Source organism: Haliaeetus leucocephalus, unplaced genomic scaffold (genome assembly GCF_000737465.1).
Source record: "Haliaeetus leucocephalus isolate CR32 unplaced genomic scaffold, Haliaeetus_leucocephalus-4.0 Scaffold636, whole genome shotgun sequence".
Lineage (NCBI taxonomy): Eukaryota > Metazoa > Chordata > Aves > Accipitriformes > Accipitridae > Haliaeetus > Haliaeetus leucocephalus.
This window is the reverse complement of record NW_010973072.1, coordinates 1028123-1043369: the sequence shown is the minus strand read 5'-3', so window position 1 is coordinate 1043369 and position 15247 is coordinate 1028123. Positions and strand designations below refer to the sequence as shown.

At 42.5% G+C, this 15247-nt stretch overlaps 1 protein-coding gene across 1 annotated transcript in view; it reads left to right on the top strand.

Moving 5' to 3' along the window:
• Window positions 1-15247, top strand: part of GSG1L (GSG1-like) — a 56876-nt gene that overhangs the window by 27245 nt on the left and 14384 nt on the right. Inside the window, exons 3-4 of the mRNA XM_010578431.1 lie at window positions 6592-6744; window positions 10931-11042. Coding sequence (XP_010576733.1) covers window positions 6592-6744; window positions 10931-11042 — 265 coding nt within the window. The remainder of the gene's footprint in view (window positions 1-6591; window positions 6745-10930; window positions 11043-15247) is intronic.

Below are 15247 nucleotides of genomic sequence, written 5' to 3'. Positions count from 1 at the left end.
AGCAATTTCTCTGCTGGCCACCTTTTCAGTATTGCCTTGAGAACATGCACTGATATTGGATCTTTGACAGTCATTTTCATGACCTGAACAGCCTGGAGAAGCAGCCAGGAGGGGATTTCAATACCTTTATTTCATCTGGAAATAGGACCTCACAATCCAGCTCCAGAAATTGTTGGCATAGTGAGCTGGCACCAAAAATCAACTTTTCCAATTTGCCAACAAGTATGCATAAAACTCCATGGCTGCATGTGAATGTAGGTGGTAGGAGGTATAGATGTGTATTTAGCCTCTCTAGAACTAGTTTGTCAGCTGAATTAATCTCAAAAGCTCAACAGTAATTGAAATTATGGAACTTTTTGGTTCCAGAAACAGCAGCAAATGCTTCTTTATCATCCTGCATGTAATCCCATTCAGATGGTATCCAAGTTCTTGGTATTTCCATCCAAATTTCTATTGAGTCTGGGAATGGCTTTAATAATGCAACACAAGATGGCTAAGAATCATCTTTACATGTTGTGGGGAAGGAGCACAGAAGAGCATGTCAGTAATTTCTTGACATTCTTGAGGTCAGTTTAACCAGAGCGCTCTCACAGAGAAGTTGGAGTCAGCAACTGTTGCTTTTTTGTGACAGGAAATTGCAGTGGATTTGAACAAAGAATACTTGATGTTTTGATATTTATTTTCACTCAGGGTACTGTGAATGGTCCTTAGTGTTTCTTACTCCAAAGGAAAAAGGCCACATACATACCAACAGAATAACCTATGACAACAACACCAGTTACCCCTTCTTAACTTAGATACCAAACAGTCAAAATCAGCTCAAAACTGGAAGTCATTTAACCACACTGTTTTTTGGATTCCTTAATCAGGAATTCACTGAAATGTGGTATGATGCCTCCAGTTCTTCTAAGCAGAATTTCTATGACTTTTTTCAGAATACCTATTTCAAAGGAAACTTAGCATTGGAGATTCCTGACTCAGAGCGCTCCTTGGTGAGACGTAATAGTGTGTTCATTTACAGTGCCTTCCCTGGTAATTGGGGCTGACTTGAAATACATTCAGGTTTTGTGAAGAAGTTTTGAGCCCTGAGACTCACTGCAGACTGAGGTAAAGCTTCTTTACCTCAGTCAGAAAAATGTTCAGTTTGTTTCATTCATTCAGAACTGTCTGCAACATCCTTTTGTTAACATGTTGTCTCTGGCAGACGCACTTAACATGATGACCAGCTTTGCAGAAATGCACTCAGTATCTATGAATCTTCTTTCAAAATGTTGATGCTGCCCTCCACTGTCTGACAGAAATGCAAGGGACTGATCTCATCAGATGGTTCATGATGTGCTTGAGTTCCTAAAATGTCAGCAATCATGTGGGTAACAGTTATCTTTTCAGTCACAACAAAGAGTATGTTCACTTCACTTGGGGTTGCTGGAAAATGAATTTCCTTGGCATGTAACAATGCTGATGCAGTTGTGAAGTCCATGAGGAGGTGGCACTGACGCTTTTCGCCATAAACTCCACAGTGAAGACAATCCCTTACCACACTGTTGAGGAAGTAACAATAGGTTAGAGAGACAAAGAAGATCAGTAATGTCCTGGCTAGTTTACTGATCTTCTTGCGAAATCAGAATCTCTGGACAATGACAGAAGCACAGTTGAAAAACGTGCTTTCAGCAGGACTATGTTTTCATTTCAGACAAAGCTGGTGATCATATAGAGTGCAATCTGTCTTGACCTCAGATGATATGAAGGTGATATGATTCCTTCTGAGGTAGGAGTCCTATGATGTAAGTTGACTTATATGAAATTTTTCAGTGAGTCCCAGCTTTGCCATCTCAAGTTCCAGCTGAGCATCTCAGTCCAGGTCCTGTATCTCTAGTGTTTTCGCTTCACAAGGACGTTGTCCTGAAGATGGTGACCCCTTTACCTCCAGGAACAGTCTGTGGTGTTCAGCTTCAGAACAATCCCACCTGTGACATACAGCATAATATCTGTGGGGTAGGAGCAAAGATCTGGCCCACAGTACACAAAAGTAACTCTATCATTGTCAGCAACACCATTGAGGACATGATAGACTGGTTGGTGTAGAAGCACCAGAGTGAAAAATGGTAGGATAAGGTATATTAGAATACCAGGTGTTGATGGAAATGAGATTACTGGATCATCAAGATCCTAGCGCCCATCTACTTGCAGCTTCTCAGACACTAGGTTGGGAGACACAGCACAAGAATTAAATCATGACGTGTAACAGAGAAATGACAGAACAGCAAGATAGATCACTGTCAGCTCCTAGCCGGGACAAAAAAGAACATGCAAGCCTAGCACATTTTTGCTAACCTACAAAAAGCCCAGAAGACATGAGGAGGACTCTACAGCTGGCATCCTCTGTATTATTTCAGGGAATCCTGGAAAGATTGACTGATTACATGCATGCTGGATGGACTTCTTGCACAAACTCATGCTTGTGAGACTGTGTGTATGGGAGTGTAAGTGAAATCAGTTTTGTTTTAAAGTAAAAGACTCTCCTTTCCTAGGAGGTCTCACATTGCTGCCACAATGTCACAGCATTATTTCCTACAGGGTGAGGAGGGATGACACACCATCTGACAAATTCTGCACACAGTGAGGAGGAGGCAGGTCAGAACCTGTAATCTTTCTGCATTAACATGGAACATCTTTGGCATAACAGGCACATCCCAGCTGAGCTCTGTACACAAACCCACAGCACCTTCTCTGCACATGTAACAGTCAGTTTGATGAACAGGCAAGGAAAAAAGCATAAACAGGGTGAGGACCAAAAAATGAGAGAAAGCTGGTGATTTATAAGAATACAGACCTTCATATACAGACCATCCAAATAGGAGTCTCCAAATGAATCAAGTGCTGTCTCTTCTGAAGGAAAGATTTTTCACAAAAGCTGAGTTAGGCCAGACAAATCCCTGAAGCAGAGGACACAGGCTGGTGGAAAACAAGACAGACAGAAAAGGTGACAGCAGACAAGATAGGGAAAGAGAAAAATCCTCTGGAGAGCTTCTTCCCTGTCACCTGGAATGACTGAGGTCTCCTCAAGAGAAGGAGCTCTCTACTTTGCGAGAAGAAAGCTGTAAGAGATTGTAAGTGGAAGTAAGTGATGCCAAGTGACTGCCTCATGAATCTCATGTTGAGAGAAGAGCAGTAGGAGATCACTTCACCATCAGCACAGAGCAGAAAGACACTGTCTCCTGAATTAATTACCTGAATCAACTGTTCTGCTTCTGGCAGCCACAGGAAGATGCAAAATCTAGATATAGCTTGCATTTTCTGGATATTATTATTTCAGATAAAATTCAAAATCAAAGCAGGCAGGACAGGACATACTCAGAACTGTATAAACACTCCACGTGTGACCTTCCCCCACATTAAATGCATTTAGAAAAGGCACAGAGCAGATATTCAGAGTACACCATGAAATAAAACATGAGAGTTAGACATAGAGTTCCTCTCCAGATAGGAACAGGGCCCAAAAAAAAAAGAAAGAATTGCCTGTGCCTTCCATGGGAAACTCACTCACCCAATCTTTGTGTCTCATTGGAAAAAGGTTTCACAGGACAGCAAAACTCATGTCTCATTGAGCTGTTCATCAGAGCTGTAGTTCAACTCTGTTTCTACTCCAGTTATCCCTACCCCAGCTAACTTCCTCATGTGCCTCATGTGCTCCAGCCCCCTGACACTTCCTCACTGTCCCCCATGCCCTTACAGCTCGTCAAATTATGACAAGCCTTCTCCAGCATATCAGGTTTGAAGATCTCCTTGCAAGGTTATCCTCTCAGCAAAACCACTCTTGTCCCGCTTGCCCAGGTGGGTCCCAGTCCTCTCAGCAGTCCTTGTTCCTTAAAGAGGGCCCTGTGGTCAGAGACGCCAAAGCACTTCGTGTGACACCAGCCACACAGTCGGGTGTTCCTTCCTCCTGTTCCCTTCTCCTTCACCAGCAGGAGAAAGAACACCAGCTAGGCCCCCATGCCCTCCACTCTCACCTCCCAGAGCCCTCCTGTCACTCTGAATGTGCACAAGGCTGCCGCTAGCAGTAGCCCCTCACTTGCTTTCTGGACATGTTAACATGGAGCCTCCCATAGAGACATACGGGCATCTCTTCAGCTTCCTGTTATTTCTCAAGCACACTACACTTGTGCCCACAGCCTCCAGCTTCAAGCATTGTTTCTTTGGTGGGCAAGAGATAACACTTGTATACAGCTGATGTACATCAGCTGAACCCCCAAGCCATCAACCAAACCCCCAGACCCCTTTCTGCAGGGTTGCACTCCAGCCTCTTGTCCACCAGTCTATCTACATACATCCAGGATTATGCTGTCCCAGGAGCAGAATCCAGCATTTGTCCTTGTTAAATTTCACATGGTTGGTGATTTCCCAGCACTCAAATCTACAAAGATCTCTCTAAGGCCTCTCTATTCTTGAGGGACTCAACGTCTCCTCCTAATTTAGTACCATCAGCAAACTTTCTTAGCATGTGCTCAACTCCTGTGTCCAGGTCATTGATAAAAACATTCAAGAAAACTGGCCCTAAAATTGAGCCCTGAGGAACACCACTGGTGACTGGCCACCAGCCTGATGTTACTCCACTACTCCATTGACTACAACCCTTTGTGCCCAACCCTTCAGCCAGTTGTTCACCCAAGGAAGTAGAGGACAGAGCCACACCACAGTCTTGAGCTGCAGTCACTACTACAGCCCTGCCGTTGTGTGTAGATATCAGCAGTGAGTATCCTCAAGAGTTGAAACAGGGCAATAAAAATCTGGGCAGATATGTTGTATATTACTCTTTCAAGTTTGGGCTGAAACACTTATGCATTAGAACGTGTTAGTTAGGGGTTTCTGTTGCCTCAGTTTGTAGGTCAGGTTTACATAACCTACTTCTTCCCAACTCGAACCATTTAATCATTCTCTTGTCATAGAAACTTCTATGAAAATGAGGCAAACCCCCTTCTTAATCCTGCTGTATCGCAGAACAGCACCATTGCTTTCTCTCACTTTTATTTCTTTTTGGAAGAGTGTGCAGGTTGCCCTGATACCAAATTGACTAACAGGAGTGAGAGAAACAGCTATTTGCTGCTGATAGATGCAATATTACACATACAGTCACTGTGAGAAACTAAAATGTTTATTTATTACTATTTCTGTAGTATTGTTTAAAAAGTCAAAAGGTCAGATATGGTGGCAACAACGAATAGCATGTATTAATTAGATGCAATTGTAAAGACAAGTTCCCAGACAACATGTGAGCTGGGATCAACCTGGTCATTAACAGGACACTCAAATATTTGATAAAAGTGAGACCGCATATCTGGTTTGATAAGCTCAACTACAGGCGTTATCACATGTATGTTCTTACAGTGAGGAGAGAAAGTATTAATATAAGTGAAGCCTGTAGCAGTCTCTATGGTTACAGCTAACATTTTCTAATATAAGCCATTGTCTTCAGATGCTTAAATTTCCATGTTTCAACTGCTTAGGCTGAAATTTTCCATCACTGCTCATTGTTTCCAGGTGAATTCTCTAGCAATGAGGTTAGCAAATGTACTGAAGAATTCTAGCAGATTCTTATGCTGAAACAACGATTGGAAATTTGGCAGGGACTCAATATTATCATCTGTTACCATCCTCTGAAATTTACCCCATGGCTTGGTGATTTTAAAAGACTCAGCAGATCCTGCTAGAGGTTTTGTGTTGAAATTTCCAAATGTGACATCTACAGTGGACAAATCAGTCTCAGCCGGCCACTACCAAACACTGCCAGACCCACTTAGCTGTGCACAACCCCAAAGTCCTGCAGAATGTGGGGTTCAAACAGGGCACGTCAACTCTGCCCTGCCTCTGAGGGATTGTACCTAGGGGTTGAGAAATCAGAAGGCAGTCTAAATTTCGTATCTGCAGCTCTTCAACTGAGTATGTTACAAATAACTGGCTCCACCCCACCGGTATTCTGGCAGACTTCATATTCGTCCCAACAGCAGAGACCTGTGCAGTGGATCCAAACACCCCAAAAGTCAGAACAGTCATTCTGTAGGACACCAGTTTCTGTGAAAGAGTTACTAATAACAGGCCCCAACACTATGCTGTGATAAGCATTTTAAAACCTGGACTGAAAACATTTTCTCTGAACAGTCTTGTGAAAAAGAGGTATCCAAGCCTGTTTATCTCCCACCAGCCCATATACTGTAAGGTATTATGTGCTATCACCACCATGTATGCGAGATTCTGCTCATCTAAACTGTGACATATGGAGGGAAAATAGATTCTGTGTCCTATGCTTTGGGTCAGAGGAGCCAAGATGTTCTAGATCTACCCAAAGAGGTTCTTTAGCCAAGCTGGGATCTTAGGCAACAGCTGCTTCTTTCTGCAGTATCTTTACCACTCTGCCACTGTTCACATCTTCATTCACTACTTTTTCTATTTTTCAGGGCTTGGGTGGTTTGCTAAATTTAAACTTTCTGAATACACAATTACTCCAAGCTATTCCTGATTTCCTAATTGACAAACTTTAACCTCTTCAAAGTATTTACAGAATAAGTGACTGGTTGCTACTCTTGTGCATTGCAGGTGTCCTGTGGTTATCAGTAGTATCCGAGGTGTTATACATCATGCTGTTAGTCGTCGGATTCAGCCTTATGTGCCTCGAGCTCTTTCATTCAAGCAGCGTGATAGATGGGCTCAAGCTAAATGCCTTTGCTGCTGTCTTCACTGTGCTTTCAGGTATGAACCTTCCCTTTCCCCTTTGCCCGAGGAGGCACAACAAAATCAAGTTCTAAAACTTTGAAAGAATAAAAACCAGCGGCTACAAGGCTCTTTTATCCCCATTTAGCTATCGCATTTTCCGCTACAATTTTTTGTTCCTTAGGAACAAGGACCACATGATAAATTTGCCTCTTGCCAGGGAGAAGTGAAAATACATATTCCTTATTTCACAACGGCAATGCAGTAGTTAGCCTTCCCCCAGCCCACATAGCCATTACCATAGCCATAGCCTGACCGTCCATTTTCAGCATCATCACACTGATTATTCAATGGAAGATGAAAAACGTAGTGTTGAAAATAATTTTTTCCATGTTAATCCTAAAAGTAGGTGAAGGTTTGATGCTTCAAACCAAAGAAAGAAGCCCATCTTGTTTATTAGCAAAATTGAGAATGGAAAGGGTTCTAGTAATCGCACTTAGGAGCAACCCCAAGAGTAATCTGGGGACATAGACATCTCTCAGAACAACTGTTTCAGGCTATTTTCATGCTCAGTCTGTACTTGGAGCCCTTCAGCATATGAAGTTGAGGAATTCACTTCTCTAAAGTTATGAAATCTAACCACGTAATTAAGTGCCCCTTCGCTTCTGTGCTGGCTAAAAACTCCACTTCCCAGGATTTATACAAGCAGCCAGCCACATCTGGCTTTTGTGAGCACTCCTGCATGGACCTCTCTGGTGGAAAGAACTTCCGCAATGAAAGTGCATTTTATTTGGCTGTATTTCAAGATGAAAGAGATTATAACAGGCAGTGTACATTCTGTGAAGGAGTTTGTATCTTCAGGGAAAGCTTCAAATTGTGAAATACTGTTAGTGGTATAAAACTTAGATCAGAAGTAGAGCTGAGAGGAGAAAAATAATCTGGTAAAACCTGTCAAAGGATATTTTTCAGCTTTGGATGTAATTTAGATTTTAAAAAAAAAAAGTCAGTTCAATTTTCAAAATCAAACTATGAGTAATTCTTCAGCATTCAAACAATTATTTCTATGCTGTTACTCTTTCGCTTCACCATTAACTGCAGTTTTAAAGTTTTGTAAGAATTATGAAGTTTTCTTTCCTACACATCTTTCTATTTTTATTTTGTCCTTCCCTCTTTATAAGTACATTGCCATGATGTTCCAAATATAAACTTTAAAATTTTACAGGGAAAAAGGATAGCAAAATAAGAAGAAGGAAAAAAAACCCCAAAACCCAAGACACTGCTAGATGTTATTTTCAGTGACAGAGATATCAGAGGAAAGAAGAAAAGCATATTTATTTTATTTATTTAAGCTTAGCATATTTATAATGACACAGCTTAATAGAAATTAGGTAATGAAGAGGACTTTGCCTTGGAGCAACACACCTCTCATTAAATTCATGCTAGAGTTCCCTACTAAAAGTGCAATGGGATCTTCATATTCTCATGGCTCAACATCTAAAGGTTACAAAAAATTATCCTAACAGTGTGGCCACTTATTGCTGTTTCTTAACCTCTTATGAGTCATTAAAAAAAACTCACAACATTGTGATTTTTGTACCCCTCATACAAATTTAAAAACTTACATACATTTCTCATGTAATATTTATAATAAAGCATTTTAATTAATGTGTTATCTCATAAATAATATTTTTAGAAAAGATGTCTGAAAAATGCTTTAAAATATATTGTCTTTTCCAACTTTAGTTCCTTAAGCTCTCCCATTACTGACACCTAGAAACAGCTCTAGTCCTGCAAAGCTAATGATCTCAAGCCAACTATAAATGGTCAGTGTTTCTGCACTCCCATCCACCATTTTATCAGGATTTTCCATCTTCAAGCATCTGCTGCCCTGGACCCCAGGTGGGTGGGCATACAGGCATTTTGTCCTCTGTCCAGCCTTAAGCAGCCAGTTGGAGGAAAAGATGACCTTGTAAACACAGCATTTGTTGATTTATTTTACAGGCAGTTCATTTCATCCAAAATGTGACCATTAAATGTACAACCAAAAGTACCATAGGATATCCCCATGGAGAACTTCACAAGGCATATCTAAAACAGACCAAACAGATGGGTGGAGTCAGGAACAAACCAAACCAAACGCGCACGAAGCCGCACATGCGAGAAAGACTCGTATTGTTTTGCTATACGTGGCATAATGCCACTGACAGCACAGCCAGGTATATGCCCACCCCGACCCTCCCCACCATTAGGCAGATAAAGCAATAAATGCCACGTTTTCACTGCGGTCCCTGTGTTGCAGCAGGACTTGCTGATGACCTCCTACTCACTTGTATCAGTGGACTGTCACCCTGGCCTCCCACATAGCGAAAGGTCTGAACATTGCTGAAACCCCATTCGGGTTTTGCGCGACAGAACAGAGCAGACCAGCCTTGCTGAAGCTGGTCCTGGCCGTGTCAAACCTTCTGACGGCTTTGAGTGACTATGACATGTCTCAGGGCAGTCTGTAATATTTTCTTAAGGTTGAAAAATTACTGACAGTAGGTATAGGAACAGCAAACCCCAAACTTTAAGATCAATGCCCTAACTGTCAGCTGGAGAAAAATCCACTGATTTAAAAGTACAGCAAGCTCCCAGTGAATTCTGGAAATTAAATATAGCCAGAAACAAGCAAGGTGTGTACCAGTTTGCTGTGCTCCCATTAGGCCGCCCACACTGCCGAAATATTACTTCTTCCGATGTGAATTGCTCTTTCCACCTCCTAACTTTGCAGTGTGTCACACCGACATGAAGCAGCTGAGCAAATCACCACAGCTTCTTGTATTAAAATGTCTTCTTTCAGCCTCTGCAGTTGTTTGTATCAAATATGACATTTCTCTTGCTGAAGGTCCTGCTTAACATACCCACAACACAAACATGACATTCCCCAACTTCCCTCCTCCAGAATTGCCCTGAATCATCCACATGTCTGGTGAGACTAATGAAGTGCTTTAGAATCTGAAAGTAAGCAGGAAAGAAGAGTCACAATTTCCATCTGGGGAGGGAAAATCAGGATCTTCCACATGGAGGAAGGGCAACTGTGGAAAAAAAGTAGATGGTCAGAGAGAACAGTAAATGGCGACTTTGGTTAAGGTGCAAAGTGTGACGTATGGGACCGCATTGTACCCCACTGTGGCAGAACATCAGTATTTCTAACTTGAACTGTCCTTGAACTGTCATTGCAGCACAAGGGCTTTTTGACGTCTGTAGGTCCAAGGTCTATTTGGGATACGATGATCCTGCGCCACTCTTTAGCTAACTGCCTGAACCCATGCTTTTCGTGACCTCAGCTGGGAGCTTCATTCTGCACTGCCTAAGTACTAAAGCAGACACATCCCACATTATTGTAGCTAGAAAATTCTCCAAGCATCAGAACTGCTCCTGGCCACCACTTCCTGAAAAGTGGGGTTTGATTTTCCTCAGAGGGATGTCTAAATGTGAAGTTCAGGCAGTTTTTTTCTGCTTAAGTTGAAGATCCATGCTGGCCAGCTAAGTGGCAGAGCAAACTCAGGCTACCCTGTGATTTAACTGCAACCCTGTTCTTTAACATCACTGTGAGCAGAGTGTCTAATACATTGTCTAATCTTCACCCAGTTGTAGTTGTCTCAGCAAAATATAATGGTGTCACAAAAGCAACATTGTACCCTCAAAAGTTTTCCTATGGTGTCCTCTCACCACACATCATGAGGAATACTGAGTTCACTTAACTTCCTTGTGTAACTTCCAAGTGTTTTATAAGTGTTCAAATTTATAAATCTTAGCAACTGTTCAGATAAAATATTGTTGTTTGTCATTAACACATTCAATCTTGCATTGCCTACAGAAGCCTCTCTCCTTATTCTCTTACCTGAGGCCTGTCTGCTATAGGCTAACTGAGATAACTTGTGGGTGGCATACCCCTGTTTTGCAGCAGCAAGGTTGGTGGTGATGCTAATTGTGCAACATTTTCTTCAACGATTTTCTTTCTTTAACTCTTCTCTTAATTGAGAATTCAGTATGATGTAAAATAATGAGCTCTCAGTCACACCTTTCCTCTGCCCATGCAGCTCCCTCCTCCACAGTAGAATAGGAGGCATAAAAGTACAACAAAGACTTTTCTGGAGCTTTCAAAGCACTTCCAGCAGTAGCTATCTCAAGAATTACAAAAAACATTAGCACAAAAATTCCTATTATAATCCCTGCTTCTCAGGTCTCTTGGGGATGGTGGCACACATGATGTATACTCAAGTTTTCCAAGTGACAGTCAGCCTTGGGCCAGAGGACTGGCGACCACATTCATGGGACTATGGATGGTCCTTCTGGTAAGTGTCACCACCAGTTAATATCTTCATTTTTGAGTTGTTCTGTCAGTCTGTTGGGAGATTGTACGTATCATCTCAAATTTCCAGGAACATGTATGTGAATTTCCAGCTGCCAAAATGCTGGGAGCAAAAAAACCACCATGGCCATACAATTGTTGAGGTGTAGAGGACAGTTATCGGTGACTGTGCAGCAGCAGCTGTGCATATCAGCAGGTACATAGCACTTGTAAGTAAACAGCAGCCACAATTACCAACACAGATTGAGCACTCTCATTAAAGTTCAATTTAGGTACATAATTGCCATGGCATTTCAGAGACTTTTAGCTTTTGGGGGAGGGGGTTGGTTTTTAATTAATGTCTCAGCTGAACCTTACAGTGCAACTTTTAACAAAACCGCAGAGGAAGGCGAAGTGCTCCTGGCACCATGATACTTCCTTGTGGATCATGGGGAAAAGACTTGGGAAAACTGACACAACATTTGGAGACTGATTTTTTTTTTTTTTTTCTTTTCCCATTTATCTTCTAACAGTCACATAAAAATAATTTGGCCAAGATACATCAACTGTGTTATAATGCTTGCAAGTTTATAAGAAGCTTAACAAGAATAGGAGACTGTGGAGAATAGAAATACCTGCAAACAACATTCACATCCCTCTAGAGGCATCAGTCTCTTTGGATAGCTAGGGAAAATACTTTCTTTTTTTAATTTCTAAATATAGCATATTATTTTCATTCCACCTCAAAGCAGAGACAACAACCTTTGCTAACACCAATAAATAAATACAAATACTTCTTATGCACAGCACTGCAGGGAATTACTAGTCTTTCCTTCTCCCATCACCATACTGTGTTTCATGGGAGGAGTTACAAACATTTTAGTAACATATTACAAAATATAAATCACATTATATTTAAAATGCAGCTTATTTTGTGTATCAATAATGAATATTTATTGCATATGTTGATGAATTATAAATATACTGCATTCATATATTTATAATATTTATATAAATATTTATAACAATTCTGTCATAATTGCATAATTATTAATATATGTAAATAATAAGGCATATTGTCTATTAATTTGTCTTCAGTAATCTATTTTATAATTTACTGCAATACTCAAAATTCAGAATGTTGTTAAATGTCTAGCATGATAGAGCGCTCATTAGATTATTCTCCTTCATCTTGTGAAAGACAAGAAACCCCACGTCTCAGAACAGGCACCAGAGGCTCGTGGGTCCAGTAAGGCATTATGAGCCCTCTCTGTGCCCACTCATCCCTCCCACGCTCCGAGCGAGCTGTTCCGAGCCCAGCATCCCGTCCTGCGATGGCAGCTCAGCGCGCTGTCTGCTCTCCTAACCACAGCTTTGTCCCAGAGCAAACGGCGTATCCCCTGCCTGCAGCTCCCCCCAGGCAGTCACAGCCCCAGCACAGCAGGCTGGGCTTTAAAGACCAGCAGCTTCTCAGATTTGGTAATCTGCCTTCCAGGGCAACATACTTCCCTATGTGGGACGCTGGGCCAGGTGCAAACAGCTCGGTCACAGCTCCCCTGGGACACAGGTGAACAGCAGCAGCATTTTCAGCCTGCAGTGGTGCTCAGCAGCCTGAGGAAGGCCATGGGGTTCCTCATGCCATGCCAGTGACTGGCAGCAGATCTGGCAAAGGAAGGTCTGAAAGTCAAACACAGCAAAAACAAGGCTTCTGCCTTCCAGCTAACACTGAACTACCACTGCTGTACAGACTAGAGAGCTACAACCTCCCCTGGCATCGCCCAGAATTGAACACCTGCTTTTAGAAGGGTTAAAAACAAATGCCCACCAGCCTGGTGGAGTTTGGAAACTCTGCACATGTAGGAGTTTCCTTCTGCTCCATCTTGGTTCAGGTGACGGCCTGAAGCGTGAGCTTTAAATGCCCCTGAACCAGCAGCGCAAACATCAGCGTTATTTACAGCCTTCTATAAAAAGCACCACTGCAGCATCCTGTGCTGTGTCAGAGCACAGAATTGTACCACCACTGAAAAGGGGGGCCAGGGAACAGCTTCCCCATGGCCACGAGCCAAAGGGCATGAGTGGAGATCTAGACTACCATTCATTTCCCAAGTGCCAATAGGAAAACTATTTTTTCTGTTCAAAATGAGGAAGGGCTGCTTGTGATCTACTCAGATGTCCCAGGGTTGAAAATGCACCACTTGTTCCCTGTTACTTTACCCCATTCCCAAGCCAGTAGCAAAGCCTTGAGGTTGGTCTGTGCCCTGGCACAAGCCAGGAGTGGGCCAGGGGATTCTCCAGGCACAGGCTTTCAGTGGTGCTGAGGATCAGTGGATGTTGAAGCTCAGCCCCTCTAGAAAGAAAAAAATACAAAAACCTGAGCTGTTTGAGTGACAGAGGAACTTGAGAGCGCAGCTCTAAGCTCAGCTACCAGAGGCACTATAGGTACAGTCCCACCACGTCTGGGGCACAGGTGGCATGGAGGGACATTGCTGTTAAAGAGGTCTTCACCTAAGGTAGGATGTAACTCTTACAGGTAGGAGGAGAACCACTCTTCACACTTAAATAACATTTAACCAAGGTCCATAAAAGCTAAAACATACCAGTCGTAATTGTCTCATTATTATGTTTTACCAAATGCCAGACCAAAGGTCACCCTGAGAGTCTTCATTCTGTATTTCCTTCTCTGAACCTTTCAGCATTTCTGAGTTAATGATTAGAAATTATCAGAAACTTTCAAGAGAAACTTTTCTCTGTATGTCATTCCCCAGGGACCAGCCAGGCACAGTGAAGCATGTGGTTTCAGCTGGCTTCTTCCTTGATATTTTTTAGGAGCCCAGCTGGAAATGTTTGGAGCTGTTGGAGCTTTTCCACACACTCTGTGTCAGAGGAAGACACTTGCCAGGCTTCCCTGTGCCTGGACACTCACACATAGCACGAGTTTCCTTTCCACTTCAGTGGGAAACCTAAGGGAACTTCATCTCCACAGGATTCACTACACTTCCTTCTCATTTGATTGCATCAGGCAAACAAGTTCAAAAATGACTAGGAAAGGGCTGCCTCCACACACTTCATTGCTATGGGAGTCCCTAAAGGACTTGCTACGCACTGAATTTTGAAATCATTGAAATGAGCCATTTCTGTTTACTTGAACCATTTTTTTCCCAGGTTTCTCAGTTCATGAATATGTGTTCTTTTTCAAGTTTTGTCTAATTTGAAATTAGAAATGGTCTCCTTTTCTGCAGATCCTTTGCAGAATGGGAAAACCAGCTTATGCTGAGGGCTCTGTTGATAATGCGTATTTATAAGATAATGCTACTGTGGCTGTATTCTTTATGTTCTGCATAATTTATATCAATGTTCAATTTGGTTATAGAAAAGGGGAAAGCAAGAAGCAGGTAAAGTGTGGAGCTGACACAGATGATTAAGTTAATCCGAGTTAGTTAGGAAGCCACTGTGAACTATATGTAGCTGGAGCTGATGGGCTGAATGTGAAGTCAAGGGGAGCCTGAACGCAGATAAGCTCTGCAGACAAAAGGAGGAATTCAGTGCTTTTTTTGCAGCCCCATTTCATGCTCAAAAAGCATCTAAACTCCTTGGGGCCATGAGTTCCCCCCAGCCACATTCTGAACGTGAGATCAGTGAGGTAAAGGCTGAAGGAGAGATGTGGAGGGAGGGCAGAAGGCACCAGGGGAGAAACCCAAGTCCACGAGCAGGGAGCAGAGCAGCTCCCAGCTGAACTCTCCTTACCAGGAGACCCAGACAACACTTGCTGCTTTTCCAGCCTGGCATTGGGGCAGTCACTTTTTTTTGTCCACTTTCCTTCTCCTTTTGTCTCTCCATGCTCCTGGTTGGTACTTGCAGGTGTCCTGCCACTGGCTGACCAAGATTGGCTAGCACTGCCTGCACACTTGGGGCACTGCCCTCAGATGCAATCTCTCCACAAAATGGAAGTGCTGTTTTCTATTCTGGTCAGGCTTTCAGAGACCAGATATAAGCCAGGAATGCTAGAAATGTCCATGAACCAGGAAAGAAGGAAATACAGTAGTCTCATGAAGGCATAAAAAACAGAATAGAAACCACCCCTGCAGTTGCATTGTGCAGTCAGTTTCCCATGGATGCTGGAGAACTTCCACTGGTCCAAAAGACATGTTCTCTGGGGCATTACTCCTTCCAGGAGTTCCTTACTGCTTTATAGATTTTAGCACTTGTCTG